At 34.8% G+C, this 23078-nt stretch overlaps 1 protein-coding gene across 1 annotated transcript in view; it reads left to right on the top strand.

The window, feature by feature from the left end:
* LOC137614836 (reelin-like) overlaps positions 1 to 23078 on the top strand; it is a 596609-nt gene that overhangs the window by 55462 nt on the left and 518069 nt on the right. The window contains exons 4-6 of the mRNA XM_068344496.1: positions 12548 to 12714; positions 13157 to 13351; positions 18267 to 18378. Of these exons, the coding sequence (XP_068200597.1) occupies positions 12548 to 12714; positions 13157 to 13351; positions 18267 to 18378 (474 nt within the window). The remainder of the gene's footprint in view (positions 1 to 12547; positions 12715 to 13156; positions 13352 to 18266; positions 18379 to 23078) is intronic.

Here is a 23078-nt window from a genome sequence, read left to right as displayed (position 1 = left end):
TCAAATCTAACTTGCATCTAATCCTCCTTACCATCAACAAATTTGATGGTTTCATATCTGTTTTACTCGAATCTGCTTTCCTACACTTCATGCTATAATGAAATGTTTGAACAAATCTTTCTTCTTCGCCATTCGTGGAAGGATGAAGAGTTGTAGAAAATGCATGCTTAATACCATTTATATCATATGATTCTTTAAACTCTTGTGAGGTAAGCTGTGGATCATTATGTGCTATAATTCTTTCTGGAATAAAATGTGTTGCAAAACTTTGCATTAATTTTTTTACAGTTGCATAAGATGTTGTTGTCTTCATTGGAGTTATTTCTGGTCATTCACTCAAAAGGGGACCTGCAAAATTTATGTGCACTCTTTTCTATGGATACCTGGGTAACTCCCACGGATGCATACTAGCAAACTGGGGATTGTTTTGTTACATAACACAATTCATACAATTTCTAGCAAAAAATTCACCATCTATACCTACACCTAGCCACCAAACAAATGTTCTTGCTATAGACTTTGATCTGACAATGCCCTGGTGATCAGCATATATTTCAGATCAAATTTTATTCCTTGGTGAACTTGGAACAACAGCTCTTGATCCTTTCATAATACAGCCTTGTGTTACATTCAATTCATCCCAAATGTCTTTATAAGGCTTAAAACTTTCTTCTTTTCCACAAAAGTCCCTTAGTGTGATCAAACTCTAACACTTTTGCAAGTATACTGAGTCTTTCTTTGTATATTTAGCAATATCCTTTGCTGCAATGGGTACATCATACACTAAAACTAAAAGAATACCGTCAGCATAGTCTCCGGGAACTTTTTATACTGGAAATCTAGATAAAGCATCTACATTACCCAATTTTTATGTCGAAGTGTATTCTACATTATAGTGTTATCAGCTAGTGTAAGTGCCCAACGCTGTAGTCTTGCAGCTACCAATGTAGGTAATCTTGCTTTTGGGCCCAATATGGCCAATAAAGGTTTACGGTCTGTAACTAGTGTAAATATTTTTCTACCATAGAGATATGTACCACCCGTGTATCACACGATCGTACATAGTAACGACATTTCGCTTTTTTGTATATATTATCCTTTGTATCTTTGCTCTCCCCTCGCACTGACAGCAACTTGTATTAACCTGTTTGCCTATTTCATTGTTAACCATTAACAGAACCGGTTGCCGGTTTGACAAGAAATAGCATGTTTGTATTTTGCGACCTTCTTGCCGGGACCTAGTGTGTATATATGCTTGATGTGGCTATAATAAAGTACACAGTTGCATTCATCTCGCCTTTGGCTCACAATCTACTCTTGGCTCGTCACACTGGAGACCCCAGGGGTCGACTCGCTCCTGCCACCTTTCCCCCCTCACTGTTACTATGACGGACTCCACGAAAGTTGGCGCCGCCCCATTCAAACTTTCATCATTCGTCAGCGGAGAGGCATCAAGGGCATGACTCACTCAACCGCCAAAGCAGATTATGTTCTCGCGGCGATACCCGAGGACACCTTCCCGGAAATCTCTGATTGGCTTTGTGAACAAGGAGGCACCCCAATAGGCTAAGATGCCCTCAAAACATACCTTCTGCAGCAGTACTCGCTGTCGCCAGCCGCCTGTATAGCAAAGCTTTTTCAGATCTCTCAGCAACCGTTGGGGGACTGAAGGGCTTCGCTCGCCCTCAGGGAAATGACCAGTATCGCTCACCTGCAACCTGCCGCAGACGGCTCTCCTCGTGAGGTGAACCTACTTCGTGCCCTTTGGGTACTCAGTTTACCCAAACCTGTAAGCGCTGCCATACCTATGTATATAGTTTACCCATAAAGGACTTGATGACGAAAGCCAACACCATTACGAACAGCCACTTCCCGACCTTCAAGACCTCCATCAACGCCTCCACTCTTGATGAAAAGGACACCTATTCAACATCAACCGAAGCTGACGTGAATGCCTTAGGACACACACGCCTAACCCGTGACGTGCCGGAGTAGCGACAAAGCCACCCATCACCCAACACTCGCTCGCGCCCCAACCAACAACTTCTACAGCCACTTACTGCCGCCCATTAGCTGCAGTTTTGCTACTACCACTCCAGATTTGGGGCTGCCACGAAGAAATGTGCCAAGGATTGTCAGTGGCCAAAAAACGTGTAAGTAGGCCAATGCTCGTGGTGGTGGCCTCCCATGTTTCTAATCTTTTCTTTTTAAATGATGCAGGAACGGGTGTGCGATTTTTGGTAGACACGGGTGCTTGTTGTTCTCTTTTGCCAAGGGAACTCTTTAGGACATGACATAGCCTGACTGCATCTGCCGACATCCGCCTCGTAGCTGCGTTACCCACCTATGGTTATGAGAACCTCACATTATCGTTTGGAAATGGCAAATTTAATTGGAAGTTTCTCGTTGCTGACTTCACATTGCCATTCCTCGGTGCGGATTTCCTCTCTCATTTCCATCTCCTGGTCGATGTTACTCACCGACAATTAGTCAATGCAGATTTGTACTTGTCGACACCTCTTCAACCCGCCCCCTCTAACCTCGCTCTCCACATCAGCGCACCCACGGATGCCTACGCCCACCTCCTCACGTTGTACCTGGAAGTTTTCCATCCTGAGCTTCGCCAAACACCCACGGCTCCTGCCAAACGCGGTATTTATCACCATATCAAGACGACGGGACTCCCAGTCTTTGCCAAATTCGGACGTCTGGCACTGGATCGATTGGCAGCCACCAAACGACGTTTGTCGAAATGGAAGAAATGGGCCTTTGTCAAAAGGCTTCCAGCCCATGGTTGTCCCCTTACACATCGTCCTAAAGAAAGACGGCTCCCTCCGTCCATGTGGGGATTACAGGCGCCTGAACATGTAAACAGAACCGGATGACTACCCCTTCCCAAACATCGCCGTACGGGACCTACCTGCACAAAGCGAAGGTTTTCTCCACACTCGACCTCCTGAAGGGGTATTATCAGGTGACTATGAATGCAGACGACATCCCCAAGACCACCATCACCAGTCCCTTCAGTACATACACCTTCAATTACTCCTGTTTTGGCCTTCGTAATGCTGAGTCCACTTTTCAACGTCTCATGGATGGCATCTTAAGGGACCTCCCCTTCTGTGTATGTTTCGTGGACGACGTGCTTGTGTTCTCTTCCTCAAAAGAGGAATACCTCCTTCACCTGCGCATCGTGCTCGACCAACTACAACAAAATGGCCTTGTAGTCCGGTATGACAAGTGTACCTTTAGTGCCAACGAAGTGTCGTTCTTAGGGCACCCATCACTCCTGAAGGAGTCCATCCCCTACCTGAGAAGGTAGCAGCCATTCAGAACTTCTCCACGCCCTCGACCGTCAAAGCACTGCAGGAATTCTTGGACATGATCAACTATTATCAACGTTTTCTGCCAGCTAGGTACTTCAGCAGAAGTTAACCAATCACAAAATGATCTTTCTAACTTCTTTCCGTATTCTACATAAGTAATGCTCTCATCCCTTTTCAACTAAATTTCTCACGGTACCTGCATGCACTAAGAACAGTTTCTTTCACAATATCATAGTCTTCACTTTCTTCCACAGAAAGTGCCCTACCACTTAGGACTGACTGCAAATACAAAGTCCACTTGTTTTTAGGACAAACTACTCTGTTCCTTAACTATTCAAAGGACATGAAATATTTCGTTACATCTTCCTCATAAAATTTTGGAATTTATTTCAACACTGCACCCATACCTAAATGATCAGAATCATCGTTCAATGATGAATTACTACCCCGTCTGCTACCTGAAGCATTACTTCTTGGTTTGCTACCTGGCGGACTGTTATAAAGATTTTGCCTTAAACGAGCGATTTCCAACTCATGCTTACGCTGTTTCTTATTTTCTTCTCGCTGTTTTTCATTTTCTTCTCGCTATTTCTCATTTTCTTCTCACTGTCTCTCATTTTCTTCTCGCTGTCTTTCATTTTCTTCTCTTTCAGCTGCTCTTTCGCCTCTCTCAAACATTTCCTGTTCTCTTTTAAAAACATATACACGGAGAGCATCACCATCTAGACCAAGAAGTTTACCTGAAGCTATCAAATCTTTCTTAATCTCACTCATTCTGCTTCTTTCTATATTCTCCGTTTCAATTGGTTACGTTGTTGAAAATCCTGGCAAGGTCACCAACTGTTACGATCTTAAAATCGTTACAGGTTCTTTTATTCAAGAGGATTGGGCACCCAGGATAGGGCCGCATGGTTACGTTTCTGGTACTTGTTAACTAAATTTGGTACGTTACCGGGTATCAAATACAATTGGTAGCCTACATCTAATTTTGAAAATGCCAAATTTTGGTACTTTTTACTTTCTTTATTTCTTATATAATATATATTTATGAATTCTGACTTGAAATAAACATATGAAGGAACGTGATAGGCATACTCTATCGGCCTCTACATGGTGGTGATTTGTCCGGTATGGTGTTAATGTACTTTTTTTCTCTTGAAGTCATAATAGGATTACCTTTTCCATTCAGCCCCATTAATCCGAGAGTCCAAGTGTCTCCTGGGAAGAATATACTAAATACCTTTCTGGTGACTTTCTCATGCTGAAGCACTACCGAACTTTTAATTAGGCGTACTTGTTTTTGCGTTATTTTATAGAAATTTGAAAACGATTGTGTTTATATAGGCGGAGAGTAAATGTGAAAGAGATATACATAAGTTAATAGAATTATCAGAAGCTACTTAATTTATCTTCTATCCATATTTTACACCTTCGTTTTTTCCTATGAAGAGAGTTCATAAAACTTAATCAGAATATTAATTTTTTTCGTTTTGTTTCAGTATTTGTTTATTATCAGAATACAAGATACTCTTGCATGAATAAGGCAGAATACTGTGTTGTTTTAAAGATAGAATATATTATGAAAAAGGAGAGGAAATTTAAGGAAATAATAACTTAGTGAATGAAAATGTGAGGATAAAACCTAAAATAAAGAGCAATGAAATGCATATTCTGAACTTGAGAAATGCAATCAGTTTATCTTTATAATATAAAAAGTGCTCTGATCAAGGGACGAAGTATGGAATACTCTGTGTCAAAATAGGTGAGTCAATCCCGACAGCATGCCAGACCGTGCCCACAAACGCACAATCGCGATCAAATCAGCATGCCAATCTTCTGCGTGTATGTCCTGCTTTAGACTGCTGCAGGACGCACCTAAAGTAGGTCGGCCAAACGATGGTCAGTATTTTTTCTTTCTTTCTATCCCGTCAACTGAGCCATGGGCCGGCCTGTCCCGTGCGTTCTGATAGGACGATGATATATATTTGTATAAATTTTGTTAGTTAACATGTACTAGGATAAATGTTTTTTTCTATCAATGTATTCAAACAATATCCTAACATGTGATAAGAAAGAATGTAAAGTATTTACTATCAATCTAATCAAACCATATCCTAACATAGGATAATGAAGAACGAAAAGAAATTAGTCTTCATTGATATATCATGAAATTTTCTTATCAATTAAAGATTTATAGGATGCCAGTTTTCTGTTTAAGATTAAGAGAACAATGATGGATGAAAATACAAGATCGGAATCTGGTATAGTTTGTTTTTATTGATAGCAATGGCACATCAAATTACAATATCAATACAGTCACAAATCATAATTTATATGGACATTGATACACAAACACACACATAATATATATATATATATATATATGTATGTATGTATATATATATATATATACATATATAAATATATATATATATATATATATGTATATATATATACATATATATATATATATATATATAGAGAGAGAGAGAGAGAGAGAGAGAGAGAGAGAGAGAGAGAGAACAGGGAAATATAAAAGTACATATTAAGTTTAATTTCTTTCCTATCTTGTTTTCCGTCAGATTTGTTTTTCAACTTTTTATCTAATCTGATGGTGTTGTTGAGGTAGCATATTCTGAAAAATACAGATATCTTGGCAAAAAAAATTCAACACTTCTTCAGTAATCTCCATTTCAAGTTCTCTTGAAGCCTTTTTAAGTTCTTCTTCGAGTGTTTTTCCCTACACGAAGACTTTGCCCGTGAATGGAGTTGAACACCTTTCTTAACTTTGTTAAATGTAGGAAGAACTCTTTAGAGGGAAAACGCAAAGAACCCCTACTTTTGAATTCAATCCACGATATACCTGAAGTTTCACTAGTTTCTTGATTGGCCAAATGAGGGTATTTGATGGAAATTTTTCTAACTATGTAACTACCAATATACTTCAGAGCTTCTTCTTCCATAACTGTGTTGACCGTTTTTTTAAGTTTGCATCATCCTTTGCCAGGTCATCTGGCGTTGAAAAATCAAAATAATTTTCAAAATCAGGCACCAAATCTTTAAACAAAAGGCTTGTCAGGCACACTTCTAACGCCATCTCCCTTTCTTTGGCTTGATTTTTTATTTAATTTGCTGACATAAGTCAACATGTCCTGATTGTTAAACTTTCCATTAGAGTTAGTTTTTTTCACTCATGATTTCAACATTTTTGCCAAGCAATAGTGTTCTCATCCTATACTTGAAATCTACAGGATTTGGATGATCATATGGACCGTTCATCTGCCTTATGTAACCAAAGATATGTTCTAGGCAGCCCTGATTCAGCCTTTGAGTTGAAATATAGTTAACGCCGAAATTGTTTTTCACCATATTGAAAAGTCCAATTAGTGACTTTGACGAAGGTATCACCCCTTTCTGAAATTTATAAATACACCTGGTTTTTAGAGATTTGACTTTCATTGTACTCACGCAGTCTATTACTTAATTAAGTACATTTATTTGTTGTTCCATGTGCATTCCAAATCCACTGCGCATTTGCAAGTCTCCAATCATTTGGTTTGAATTCATGACATTAAAACAATCATTTATGAGAGATATGAAGTCAGACTGAGAGAGCCTTGGCCCACGTGATAAGCCAGGTCGGTGAGTCATTCATAATCCTCTGTCTGGCCGATCTGCTGTATCCTTGGCTTACCCTAAGTCTAATCCTGTGTTTGCTTCTCAACCATTTTTACTTAGGACAAGGTAACACTAATCATAATATTTTGTAAATCGTAAACCTGGTTCCATAATATCGTATTTCAAACAAAGATAAACAACATTTTCCACTTAAGGAAAATTGGTTTGACAAGTAATTAGAAAGTTTACTCCTGTCACAGTTGCTAAGTGAAACAGTAAAGGAAAGACATAGACGGGATTAAAGATTAAGGTAAAGTATAGAAGGGGAAGAAAATACAGTGGAAACTCGTGAACTTTGGGAGGCGACAAGCCCAGTCACAACGGCAACCAGCAGTCCCTTTATTTTGTCTTCTACTATATACCACCTCACGCCATCTACTTTGTTTGCACGCTCGATAATTGTGGGTTATGATTCTTATGATGATTGTAAGTATTATTTTATATTGTGGATGATTTTAATCCTTGTGACAACCTGATATAAGCTGTGCGGGTAGAGTTACTAAAAATAAACAGCCCTCTAAGATTCAACATTAAAGGGTTCAGTGAGAGTAAAGAAAGATAAGGGAAATGAATATGTATAAAATTTGAGGCTTTAGATTCGTCTATAAAAAATCTGTATAGGGTAAAATAAACATTTAAAATGATGTGTGAAATATTAAAAAAATTTAATGATAATAAGGGATAAGAAAGCGAAAAAGGATAGTATGCAATAACAAAAGGTATAACTAATAAACATAGATTGAAATGAACAATAAAACATACATGAACATAAAAAATGAAAAGGAAATAGACAAGAAGGAAGAATGGAAGATGAAATATGTTATGATTGTTGCACCATATGTGGACTAAATGCCCGTTTTCATTCTGGTTATTTAAACTAAAATGCTTGCAATTTATTATACACCAATGAATTAAATTTTGTCAAAAGGAACCGATAGGCTAAAAATTTGATAAGAACGAGGAAAAGAAAAAAAACAATAATATATAAATATTTTACACTTTTGTTGTGGATTTGTGAATTTTTATATTCCATCCTATTGTGTATACGTTCTTAGATATATAATTTTTTGTTTATTACTTAAATTAGTTGATAATATAGTAAATTTAAGAAAAAACACAAAGTAATTTTTATAGATGACGTTATTAATTTCAACAACAATCCTATACCTAAATCATCAACGCCTCACACATTTATTTTCCCCATTGGCACGTTTTTTTTTTTTGTAAACTTTACAGGTACGGTATGATGTCTCAAAACATGGAATTGTACAAAAAGGTGGCCTTTGAACACATTGGTCACAAAAATAAGTTGTTTTATTTCTTCTATATTTTCCTTTACTTTTCTTCAAGCTATTCCTTAACTAGATAGAACATAAAATAAATTAGGGCTTATGGTAAATATTTTTTGAAAGATAGCCTACCATTGATTTTTATCATGCCATCATCTATACTTATTTTTCTATTGCTAATATAGTACTTCCTATATAAATTTTATATCATATCTACTACTGGCCTAATCTTAGAGAGTCTATCATTTCTAGCTTCCAGATCATCCACACTAAAACCAATCTTTGACTAATCAGCTAGAATTTGTCTTAGAAAACCCTTCTCTGAATCCATGAGTATTGTGGGAAATAATTCCGGGAAGATCTCACTGTAACACATATTCAGATCCTATCCTTGGGGATTATAGCACTAACATTCCTGGCCCAAGAAATAAGAAAAGTGCAAGGATACAGTTCAACAACTATCACAGAGTAAAGTTCCAAGATTACTTAATATCCGATTTGTCATTACCGGTATCACCTCAATGTTCAGGTGCTATACTTAGCATGAGATAGTTCTGAACAAAGTCGAAAGTAAAGGCAATTATGCAAGACCGATAGGGGAAAAATAATTTTGGGGTTAAGGTGTACTAAAGCTTACCTACGGGTCTCATTCTATAGGACTGGATAAGAGGAATTCTTCACTACAGTAGCAAAGATAAAAATCTAAGAAACACTTATAATTGTATATCCACAACTAAACCTTTTTGGTTTAAAGTTCCTGAACTCAACATAAAACATAAGGATGAGTGAATATTTTAGTTCTTGCTATGATTCCCTTGATTTGTTGAAATAAATAATTCAAGTTCCATTCCTAAAAAAAGGCGATTGATTTTCTCTGAGGCATAAATCCAATGTTAGTGAATAAAACAACATAAAGAGTTTATATCGTTAATTTCATGGCCTTTCCCGATGAGCTGATTTAATTTAAACTCGTATTAATATTGCTAAAAAAAGATAAAAAATAAAAAAAGAAGCTTAGTTAAAATCAGCGTGCACTTTAACCTATCCTTTGAATTTAAAAAGCATACATAAGTTTAGAAAGGTAACAACAATAATGTGCCAAGCTATCCAATGAAAAAAAAAGTTAATAAAAAAATATAGCTAGCTTCTATTGTATATTAGTACAGTTTTAAATACAAAAAAATATGACAAGTGATTAGTAAAAAACAATTAAATGAAATATAAGCATAACCAATAATACAGAAAATACATGCGCATGCATGAGTGTTCATTGCCATAGCAAACATGCCTGTACCTAAATAGTAAGTGCTTAGATACTTGCTTAGCTAAGAGTGGAACTGTGACCACATAGACATCTTTATCAACTTTCGTACTCAGAGAGACGTCCTATGGTCCGGGCTAATGCATGAATCCCTTATATATTCCAACAGTGGGGTCCAGTAGATGATGTGCTCCCTTTGTGTTCAACTGCAGTCCTTTTAACCCTGTTTTGCATATCCCTTTTCAATTCTGATTCTTGGTGATCGCCTCAGTTAGGATGCTTTTTTAATAGGACCTTTAGGGAACTCTTTAATCTGAAGAAACTGAGACTTATGTATATGATATAAACACTTCATATTCGCAAGGTAGTGCAAAAAGGGGGACCTTGGGTACACCCATAAACTTAATGGAACGAGAGAGCGATGTTAGTTTCTCTTCATTCTCTGTATTTCTTAAATCTGTATCGTCCACTCTTTTTATGTAAAATTTACAAGTGTCCTCATATCAGTCTGTACAGAATCTATTCCCAGAAAGGATGCCAAGACTTGACATGTTTTATTGAATATGTCCTTTAGAGGAGGGAGCAGGGATGATAGGGATGCATGTCTGAGTTTCATACACCTCACTGTGTTCAATCACCTAGCTTCAACCCCAATAAATGGTTTTCTCCTACTTTTTCAATTATGAATACATGGTATGGGCCTATGAACCTTATACCTACCATATGTAGTTTAAAGGATTATATACACATGTTAGTCATAAATAGCTACTAAATATGGAATTACTGGCAAAAGCTCTATAAATAAATGAATATTCAAGGAACAAGGAAAAAGAATCGCATTTGACAAAGCTAACTCTGATAAACAAAAAAAAAAAAAAGTATATTGATTTGAAATAAAGGAATCCATACAGAGAATCTGCATAAGGAGCTGAAAATAAGGGGTAGGTGGGTCTGGAGATCGTACAGAAGTTGATTGAAGTACAGGGCCAGACAATTCTTGTGAACTTGCAAAAGTTTCTGTAGATTCTGGAGCATATGAGTGTGGGAAACCTGCAGAAAGTGCTAGAAATGCCACTGGGGCAAGTGAATCTGGAGAACTTTCAGAAGGTGCTGTAGAGGATGGGGGAAGTAAAGCAGATAATGGAATAAGTACTTGATCTTTTGTAGTCCTCTCTACTTTCTTGAAGAAGTTTTCCAGTCTAGTTTGGACATTTGCACTTCTCTTCTCTTCCAATATTTCCATGTAACACACCAATAAATCCATGACTCATCGTTAGATCTTGGTGTACCTCTTATTGCTGAGATTTATACTTTTAGCTTTTTGTGCGCTTATTGATAGATTTGCTTTTATAGAATATTTTTTCCATAGCCTTTCAGTTGATATCTATCTCGAATTTAGTGCTTTAATTTAAGAATAAAAGTACAGGACTGTCTTTGGTAAAGAAACAGAATACTTTACATAACAGTCATAATCATACTGTATGCGTAGCCTGAATATGCTTTCATATGTAATGAGCAAGAAAAAAAAAAACACTCATTTAGAAAGTATGGTTTCATAGAATAGATGTATCAAAATTTTTATGAAATTTGCCAAGTAGTATTACATTGAAGGGACCGAAAGACCTAAAAGCTTAGTACTGAAGTATAGACTTTGAGGTGCTGTGCAATGTTAAGTTTGCTGTTGAAATGGAGGATACAGAAGATAGTCAAATCGTACTAATTTTCAGTGAAGTTGAAAATCTCATGTTCATAAAAAGATAAAAATGCTTGACAGATGCTGAAGTCCAGACATAATCATTATATTCCAGTGATATTGAACAAAAGATCTGAGTCACATTGTGTTGATACTTTTATTCATATAGATTTAAGAAACTTTATAAATAGTGCATATATCTCTGAAATTACTTGATGATATATTTATATATTGTTTCGAAATAGATTTTTAGGAATGAGGTCAGATATTTTTAGAATCACTGAATGACGTTGCCTTATAAGCAAGTTTTGGCTTTGCTAGAGTTGAGTCTTACACCTAAGCATCAGCGCACCCCATGCATTACACCGCAATCATATCTAAAAAGTGTCTTTGTTATGTCTTTTTTAGTAGCTTACTCTAGTCTTTTTTTTTTTTTCCTTTTTTTCTTTTTTTTTTTTTTTTTTTTTTTGCTTTCTACGTTATCTCCGTTCCTGCTTTCTCTCTTCTATCTTGCTGTAAAACTTCCTTTTAACTTTATATAATCTTAGCATTTTGCCTAGTTGAATCTCAGCTCTGAATCATATCTCTAACCTCATCACTAGGCCTCATAGCTAAAATTTCAGCTAACTACACTTAATGATAATTTCTTTATTATTGTAATGTTTTCATCACCATAGTCATATATTTTTTGGAAGACTAAATCAGGATTATAAAAAATAGTTAGATATTAATAAAATTACATTTTATTTTCTTGACCAACAATATTATTAATTAACACAATTCGTTGAATTCTATTCTGAAGGACACAGGGCATAATATTTCATAAAGTCTGTATAGAACAACTAATAGGAAAACTTTAGAGTTTATATTAATATTCATTGTTATTTGCTAAGATTGTCATACAGTAACCTAGCTTGGTGAAAATGATCTAGTTTTAATTTTCGAGCATAATAGCTATCAATGGTTGTTATAAAAAATTAATGTAAAAGATAACATTAATCACAGTTTGAGAAAAAACATTGGCATTGGTGTATAGTAAGATAAAAGACAGCTGTATTACTCATTTGCACTGATATCATAATCTTATAAACAACATTAGTAAATATTCCTAATATTTTTTCTATCCTGTAAGCACCGAAACTCAATATTTCTCAATATCTAAAATAACTTGGAAATTGATAGCTACACCATAGTAATATGTAATACATAAACTTACCTCGTGACTTGATATATCTATAGCTATGACAACGAACAACCTCAGGAAAGCTGATCCTTTTTTAATGGTTCTCTTTCTAAATAGGCCCGAGTAAATCTGGAATGTGGTGAAGAATTAAGTGAGGTGGAGATAGAAACCAGTTCTGACGATGCTTTGACTTGGGTCCCTTTGCATCGTCGGTGTCTGCCAGCTTGGTGCGATAGGCAGCATTCCGCCTTTTCTTCTTCTCTGAGAACTCAGGAGTTTGACAGGTGAGAGTATTTGGGCTGTTGTTTAAGTAAGTTTTACATGATTATACTCTTATTTCTCTCACACTCATATGTTCATGTTAAAAGACATTTTCTGTAACTTTTAATCATATTTACACGATCGCGGACAATGTTGTTTCCTATGTTGCTATTTCTAGGTAAAGCATTAAGCTTGTATTTCACTTATACTCTTCACAGGCCTGTCATCACAATTTCGATAGCAGCATTTTCCATGCTTAAGGTTAAAAATGATAACAGGAGGATTAAATATTTTATTGATATTAAATTCATAACAACAGTGTTGTGTTTACTTGAAATTCCTTATAGTTGGCCCCCTTCAAATTTGAGTTTAAGAATGAGGATTGTCAATGATGCAGCTTAATCATGCTGAATTTTTAGGCAATAAAGTTCATTAACTGAACCAATCTTTTCTTTTTCTTTATAGATGGGGCCTCGTGACTCTTCCATTGCCCTATTTTTCCCTGACTCCTCACACCCGATTCCGTTTTCGGAACATAAAAGGAAATACTTCAAACCCTGATGCAGTAAAAACTTCTTGGGCAATTGACAATGTCTTTATAGGGGCCTGCAATACTGGGTGCAGCAGTCATGGGTTATGCCAAACTGATGGTACATGCAAGTAAGTGCTGTGTATTTTGAAGATATAATAAGTATTTACAACTGAATTTTTAATCTTTCTTGCATCTGACTATTTAAATAAACAATGTTAAGTTTGATTGTTAAAGCTGTGTAAAGTCATACTATGAAAGGCGGTAAAAAGTGTTAATGAGGTGGCTGCATCGCCTTGGCCCACTTATATCCAAGAGGAAGGAGGTTGTGAAAAATAGGTCTCATATTTCAAACCAGAGTAGCCTACCTAGTTACGGATTGTTAATTTCTTGAGGAAAAAAAATACTTCATAAGAAGTGTAGGTGTCTTCTTGATTTAATTTATTTGAAAATGTCTTAGAGCTCATATAGGCTGTCAATAAACAAAATGACAGAACCAAAGGTAAAATGGCGAGATTATGGCTCTCTGTAGGTGTATAGAAGCCTTATATGTTAAGGCATCTGTTGCGGTGAAAGGCTTAGGGGTATTCTCATTAAATATCTTAATATATTTTCCCTCACATTTTACTTTTCCCTTCTTACATAATTTATCTTTATATGTCGATGACTGTACACATTGCTGCCGCTAACACCGGCTCCTGAAATCTTCATAAATTTTCTAATAGTTTCTGTGGGACAAAAATAATGTCCTACACATTTCTCATTTTCATTGATCCCATTCATCGTTATAATATTGACGAGCTTGATCAATAAAACGGAGGTTGATTGAGGTGCGGCTGAGTAGTTATGGTATCATACTGGTTAAAATGTGGGTAAAAGTTGGAAAAAGAAAAGGAAAAATGAAAATGTTCTGGGAGGATGTGAACACAGTTTGAAGAGGGTCTAAGTGTGATTTGACAGTGAACACAAAGAAAGTTCTGCATGAAAATATTTTTTTCGAATAAAAAAAGTTTTGTCCAAAAGGAATGTAATTGCAGCATTGTGTTGATGTTATAAACATTTGAAGAGTAGTTAATCATATATAGCAGGATAGAGAGAGAATTGGGAGAGTTGAGAAAATATTTGTTGTACAATTCTAGGAAAAATAGGAAATTGACTGCTAACTACATCCGGAATGTTGTAAACAAGATGTATAATTACAAGTCAGTATAGTCGCTGCCAAGGTTCCGGACGAAATAAGCCCCTTCTCCTGATGACCTCATAGGCAGTCACGTGAACAGCGGCCGCAACATTTCCCCTTAAAGGGATTATAGGTTATTATAATTTGATATTTGTAAGGGCAAGTATTGTGAGTCGTGACTGATGCTAACGTGGGAGACAACGTGATTGGCTATGACGTCATCAGGGGTGGGGATTATTTCACCTGGAATCTTTGTGGCGACTATAGTTGTTATCATTACTTATGAGATGATGAATTAGGTTTGTAAAAATATATATGATAGGCTTATGGAGATGTTTATAGGGTGTCTCAAGATGGGAAGAGCTCCAAGAAATTATCGGAAACAGTAAATGTCTCACTGTATTAAGGAATAGGTGAAAAGATGAAATGAAAGAATTATTGGGCATAACGTTTTAAAATATGCCAATGGATGTATATATAAGGATTTTGTTGGATGAGATCGCATAAAAAAAAGAGAAAAAGAAGAAGGCTCATTGAAGATGTTTCATTTTTTTTTTTTTTCTTTTTTTTTTTTGCGTACAAAAGGGTTAAACTGATGGAAGCATCCATATGGATTGTGTACATGTAAGTTAAAAGTAAGAAGATTACACGTTGAGAATATACAGTTGTGTCGATGGTAGTTTCTTTGAGTTCATCTGAAGCTTGTTTTATGCAGGGTTAAAAGAATTAACCCTGGTTTTATGAAGGGTAAGAATCTGTGTAAGATTGAGTTGAAAGAATAAAATGGTCGATTTGATGTAAAATGTACTTCAGAGAAGGTATGCCCTGTCTTTATAATAATCATGATAGCGGGGTGATGAAAGATACGAAAAATTAGGTAGATTCAGGTGTAATAATGTATCTTAAAAAATATGAAAAGATTATGGTTTGGCTAATATTAACATTAAGGGTACTGATGGGAGTAAAACTAAAATAAAAAGGCAGAAAGAAATAACATACGGAGACAGATGCAAATTATTTAAACGCATTTGTGGATGTTCTTATTTTGAGATTGAAAGTGATTAACTCATGCCTATTGTAATAAACAAATCATATGAATGAGGACACAATAAAATACAGGAGGATGAGCAGATTACGCTATAAGGGTACCTGTAGAAATCTGCGGATTAAAAAAAAAAAAAAAAAAAAATCAAGCCTTGGGACGCAAAGACTAGAGTGTGTGAAAGAACTGTTGGACTAAGAAGGGAATTGAATCTATGTAACTATGAAGATTTACCTTTCTAATTTTTATCTCAATCACTTTGTTCATATAAGATATTTTTTATCTCTTTCTATTCTCCTTTCACCTAATCCTGCTTTCAGAAACTATTGTCCTTCTGAATTTTTAGCTATATACTTTCCATCATCTCTTTTTTTCCACCGTTATCTCTACATCAAGGGGTCGGTTGCCGCATCAGGCATTGTTGATACTTTGTCAGTGATTTTTACGGTCACCTGCCCTTACAGTCATCAACCACGGGTATTGGCAGTGGGCCTTGCCTTTTGCTAAAAAGCAAGACTGCAAGGCAGCATCTGTCCTTTTAGTCGCCTTTTACGACACGCAGGATATACAGTGGTAGTATTCTTACACTCCTACCATAGGGCAAACTTTCCTTCATTGCTTTATATCACCGTAAATTACATTTAATTCAACTGACTAGGCTACATTCAATCAAAGTTCTATCTCGGGTTTGTCTATTCAACCTTTTATTCCCCAAGGATGAAAATTTGTATTTCTAAAACTATAAAGGTAACATCATCATCTCCTACGTCTATTGGCGCTAAAGGTCTCAATTCGAATTTATCAGTAGTTTCTATCTTGAACTTGTAATTCAATACTTCTCATTTATCATCTCCTACTCCACACTTCATAGTCCTTAAACCATGCAGGCGTGAGTCTTCCAACATTTCTAGTGCCTTGTGTGAATTTTTGTGCCGTTCTTAACTGGAACAGGTTGTATAAATACTCAAGCTCCAGCCAAATGAAATTCATTCACGAGTCTCAATTACAACCTATCAGCTCGCTGGCACATTGGTGACCATCAGAGTGACAACTCCCTCCTACTTTTCCCCCTCATGGCCGTTCCTTATTGTTTGATGATGCTACCCTCAGACACTGACTAAACTCCACCATCAAAGCTTCTATCGACCTCCTACAACTGAACGGCCTTGTAGTCCGGTATGACAAGTTTACCCTTGTGGTCAATGGTTTTAAGGGCACTGCATCACTCCTGATGGAGTCCACTACCTCCTTGAGAAGGTAGCAGCCATTAAGGACTTCCCCATGCCCTCGACCTTTGAAGTACTGCAAGAATTCTTGGGCATGATTAACTATTATCACCGTTTTTGACGGCATAGTATGCCCAAACCATCTCCATCTACCCCTCACCATGATCATATCCACATATGGCACCCAAGAAATCTCTCTTATAGTTTTATTTCTAATCTTGTCCTGCCATCTAACTCCAATATTCTTCTGAGAGTTTTGTTCTGTTGGAGATTCTTTCATTGTCATACCATGACTCATATAACACAGATCTCACTAAACCAGTATATAGCCTGATTTTTATATGCAATTTCAAGCGATTTGATTTCCAAAATTTACTTAATCTAGTTATTGTCTGATTTGCTTTTTTTCAATCTTTCATTAAACTTCAATTCTAAAGACCCTCTGTTAGAGATCATAGTTCACAAATAATCAAATGATTCTAACAATCCTTTTTCCTTCCAATGATATTTCATCTTCCATTGCATAATCCGTTCTCATCATCTGTCTTTCTTCTATTTATCTTGGGCCCAACCTCGTGTTTTATTTCATGCATTCTGGTGAGCAAGAATTGCAAATCCTATGGAGTTCTGCTAATATGGACATCATCATCAGCATACTATAAGTCAGTTCATTTCCTATTATCAATCGAGTCCCATCCTTCTCCACCATCTCCAACTGTTCTACCTATCACAAAATCCATGAAGATGATAAACAACATAGGTGACAACATATTCCCTAGGAGTACTCCGCTGTTCACTGAAAATTTATTTGACAGGACTCTGATAACATTAACTTTGCATTTGCTATGCTCATGAACAGACTTAATCAAATTTACATATTTAACAGGAACTCCATAGTAACGCAGGAATCTCCGCAAAATTGGCTGGTGCACACTATCAAAGGCTTTTTCATAGGCCACAAATGCCATCAAAAATGGATTTCTATAATCAACACATTGTTGTACAACATGTCTCATAATAAAAATTCGATCATTACAACTTCTACCTTTTCTAAATCCTGCTTGTTCATTTCTCGGCTTTTCATCAATCTTTCTTTTTAGTCTCTTTTGAATAAGCATATTTATTTTCATGACAACTGGTGTAAGCGTGATACCTTTGTAATTATTGCAAACAGCCAGGTCTCCTTATTTAGCCATTTCATCAACACTCCTAATTCCCATTGATCAGGTTTTGCCTCTTCATGTCGCATTCTACAAAATAATGTTTCAACTATTCTGGGGGTCACTTCATTTTCAGCTAGTATCATCTCAGAATTTATTCCATCGTAACCACTGGCTTTTCATCCCTTTTTTTTTCAGCTTCAGGTATATCATTCAAATTATTCCTTTCATATCGCCTATTCAGGACCTCACTAAAGTGTTCCACCCAACGTTGCCTTTCTTCATCTGTTGTTATAATAGTTCCATTCATATAAAGGTCACAACATTTATAAAATTTCAGGAGGAAGATTTTAATTTCATTATCGATAATATTGAATTTCAACTATTTAATGGCATAAATATTGTTTCCCACTTTAGCATGTGCTTATTTTCAAACAGGTGTGAATACGGGTACAGTGGGGCTGCCTGTGAACATCCAGATCACGAGAATCCCTTTTACATGTCGGAGCCTTTCAGCGATTCCATCACATCAAGTGCTAATATTTTGAAGGTGGGAAACTGATATCCCTTTCACGTTATTTATTTATTACTCTTCTAAACATTCGACATTGTCCTGCAAAGAGACCATTAGAATATACTGATAAAACTATTGTTATGCTTTTTTATATATTTCTTAAAAGGTACTCTTTTTTTTCCCTGGAATCATCACCAGCAAGGAAAAATAATTCCCCAGTGGTTTAGGTCATGCTGAATCGATCTTAAGAAGAAAAAAAAACGTTCACCTTGTTTGCTTCTGTGATATATTGCACAGACTAAACCGATATTTTTCCTTTCAGTATGCTTAAAATCTAAAATAACGAACATGGATATTTTCATTCATTCAAACGCAAGAGGGTAAAAGTATTTTAGTTGCGTAAGTCAAATGGGTTCCAGTTGCAAATGGAAGGAGAAAATGTTAGATTCAAAACAGTTAGAAAAGACTTGGAAGTAAACGTCATGATGATATCTAATCTGTTCATAACACCTTTTATTATTTCAATTGTGTACAATAGACTTGTTGTACTTTAATAAAAACCCACACGCATCAAACTATAAACACTTACACACGCACGCACACACGCACACGCATATACATATATATATATATATATATATATATATATATATATATATATATATATATATATATATATATATATATACATATATATATATATATATATATATATATATATATATATATATATATATATATATATATATATATATATATATATATATATATATATATATTTATATATACTATATATATATATATATATATATATATATATATATACATATATATATATATAAATACATATAAATATATGTATATATATATCTGCATTTATATATAATATATATATATATATATATATATATATATATATATATATATATATATATATGTATGTATATGTATATATATGCATTTACACACATATGTATATATATATATATATATATATATATATATATATATATATATATATATATATATATATAAATACATATATATATATATATATATATATATATATATATATATATGTATATGTATATATATATATATATATATATATATATATATATATATATATATATATATATATATATATATATATATATATATATATATATATATATATATATATATATGCATCTACACACATATATGTATATATATACATATATATGTATATTATATATAATATATATATATATATATATATATATATATATATATATATATATATATATATATATATATATGTATATATATATATAAATTTCATAGTATGGATAGTGAAAGAGTAGTTCAAAATATTTTTATAGTTTTGAAAGAATTTGTAAAAAATTTTAACTGTTTCTTAATTCTTTTGTATATGTTTTATTTTTAGCCCTGGACAATATGATTAAGAATCACGAAACGTTGGGAATAAAAAAAAGCACATTTTGAACTACTCTTTCCCTATCCATACTATGAAATTTGTGTTCATTACTGGCTGTTGCTGCCTTCACCGAAAAGAACTCCCGAGTAAGCCCGAGAGAAAAGGAACGACAGACGAATGGACAAGAAGACAAAGAATAAATGGACCAGGAAGAAATAGAAAGCTCACCGTTAGAAATAGAACAAGAGAGTAGGAAAAGGCTGATGGGATTGCTATGGAAGGATGAAATGTTAACAGAGTTATGGTACCTTGTGGTGGATGAGACGGGACCACTTATGGGGATAACGAAGACGAAGGAGAAAATTATGAAACACTTTTTCTGGCCTGGCATGCATAAGGGCATGAGCAAATTTTGCCGTGCATGTCACATATTTCAGAAGGCTGGAAAGCATAACAAGTGCATCAAGAAAGCTCCCTTATGCCTGATGGAAGTACAAGGAGAAACCTTCAGCAAACGACTGAATAAAATGTTGGCGGAGAAAGGGAAAAATCGAGAGGAAACAGAAGGAGAAAATGTCAAGGATTTGAGGAAAAGGATCGGCGAGTTAAGGAAATTTTCCCTAGAAAGCAAGAAAACGAGGCGTCAAGGAAAAACTAAGAAAAGGTTTGGTATGAAGAGTATGAACAAACAGTGTGTGGTAGGACGAGTGTTGATCTATACATCGTAAAGGGGATTCCCCCTCGTCAATGATTTCCAAGAATCATTCCGGATTTTAGAGAAGAGAAGTGACCAGATCTACGTTATCGAGATACCAGGAAAAAAGGAAAAATCTAAGGAAGGCAATATTAACATTGAAACTGACTCTTCAAACACTAGATTTCAATGAGAAATTCTTTGTCCATGTGGATGCATCAGATAACGGGACTGGAGCTGCCTTATTGCTAGAGGATAAGGAAGGAATTCTTCACCCTATGTATTTTATGTCGCCGAAGTGAAGAAGCAACAACGCGCCTACTTGAAAGTGAAAAAGGAACTGCTAGCGTTTAGTCACAGTGATAAGGAAGGCTGGAATTTATGAAAAACAACCACGAAATGAAGAGATTACAATGTACTTAGATCACAATCATTTAAATTTTGTTAAGGATAGGAAAAATAATAATTAAAGGTTAACTAACTGGTCATTATATTTGGAACTGTATTGTATTAATGTAAGCATATATCAGGTAAAGAAAAGGTAGTTGCAGATTATTTATCTCGGGCTGAATCGATGGATTCAGGCCTGGAATAAATAATCTTTTCTTTGGGAAGCTATCTTATGAAGGTGGTTTAGCGTAGAATAAGTAATTTATTCACATATTTTATTTATATATTTCATTTGTTTATTTAAGAGGTGAATGGCCAGCCTGTAAGGTGAGTTCCTCTTATGTAGATATAAGTTTTGTATGTAAATTACGTATGACTTTCGTCGTTGATTTCATTGTATTTTTCATTCAAGTCAGTACAGTAATATCTTGAGATACAAATTTAATTCGTGCCATGACCACCGACGTATCTAAAAAAAAATTGTATCTCAAAATAATTATTCCCATTTGAATTAAAAGAAGCTGAATTAATCCGTTCCAAGGGTAAGAAATTTACCCAAAACAAGCTCAAATTATGCTCAAATTACACTCAACGATCACTAAAGAAAGATAAATACAACAATAATGACACGGAAATTGATATATAACAATAATTGTTAATAAAAACACTCGCCTAGGCGAGTGCTAGCTTACAGGATGCATGCAAGGAGGAGTGAGGGAGAAAAGCAAGGCTACCAAGCACGCAAGCATACGATATGGCAGCTGTAGAAAGCGGCAAAATAAACACAATTAAATCGTTGTATGAGCATACTTAATGCTTAATATTTAAGGCTTTCATTCTTTAAGAATGAAGAGTGAAAAGCAATATAAAAAATAGATGTTTTGGCTGGCAGATACAACACTTTAATGAAATCATATTCATCCAAGATGTCATCCTCAAGACCTGGAGGATGACCAGGAGCATTGTCCAATAGATGGAGACATTCAAGCGGGAGACTATTTTCTGTTAGATATTTCTTAAAAGCACGACCAAAGGCTAGGTTTATCTACTTGATGAAGAACTGCCACGTTACCCAGGCCTTACTATTAGCATGCCACATGACCTGTAGCTTTTCTTTCAACAACTTCTTTCAACACCTTATGGGCTTTAAAAGCCCAGGGATTCTCGGAGTAGTACACCGACAATGGCTTCACCTTACAATCATCAGTGGCGTTAGCACAAAGGGAGAGAGTAAGCCTATCCCTCACAGGCATATGTCCGTGAAGCTTCTTTTCCTCAGCGGTGATATAGGTCCTCCTAGGCATTTTTTTTCCAAAAAGTACTGTCTCATCACAATTAAATACCTGTTGAGGTATGTAGGCTTACTGGGCAACAAGAGAATTGAAGGGTAGAATAAATTTTAGAGCAGCCTTCATATCTGCACTGGCTGCTTCACCGTGACTAACGACTAAGTGGATGCCAGTTCGTTTTTTAAATTTTTAAACCAGCAGCTGGCTTTAAACTCACCTCCAGTGCCTTGTGATGACTCTCCTCCCTCCTCAGCTGCATCCCGTTTAAGGTCATTGAAGATGGCAACATATATATATATATATATATATATATATATATATATATATATATATATATATATATATATATAAATACATATATATGTATGTATATACATATATATATATATATATATATATATATATATATATATATATATATATATATATATATATATATATATATATATATATATATATATATGTGTGTGTGTGTGTGTGCATCTGTATATATATATATATATATATATATATATATATATATATATATATATATATATATATATATATATATATATATGTATATATGTATATATATATATATATATATATATATATATATGTATATATATATATATATATATATATATATATATATATATATATATATATATATATATATATATATATATATATATATATATATATATATGTGTGTGTGTGTGTGTGTGTGTGTGTGTCTGCGTGTTTGTGTCGCAATTTTAACTGTAGTCGAATGGTTTAAAATGTCTCTTCCAAAAGGCCCATAAAAGAAACAAAGGAAATATAAATAAATCACTTTATTTCGACCAATACACATTGGCCCACTTCAGGGTGTAAAGTGAAAATGAGGAATGAATTGGACAGTGACGGTTTATAAAGGAAAGCAAAAGGGTGTTTCTAACTGTTCTAATTTTTTTTTTTT

The sequence above is a fragment of the Palaemon carinicauda genome, chromosome 21 (genome assembly GCF_036898095.1).
Source record: "Palaemon carinicauda isolate YSFRI2023 chromosome 21, ASM3689809v2, whole genome shotgun sequence".
In the NCBI taxonomy this organism is placed as follows: domain Eukaryota; kingdom Metazoa; phylum Arthropoda; class Malacostraca; order Decapoda; family Palaemonidae; genus Palaemon; species Palaemon carinicauda.
The sequence above is the reverse complement of the archived record's forward strand: the minus strand, read 5'-3'. Positions and strand labels throughout refer to the sequence as shown.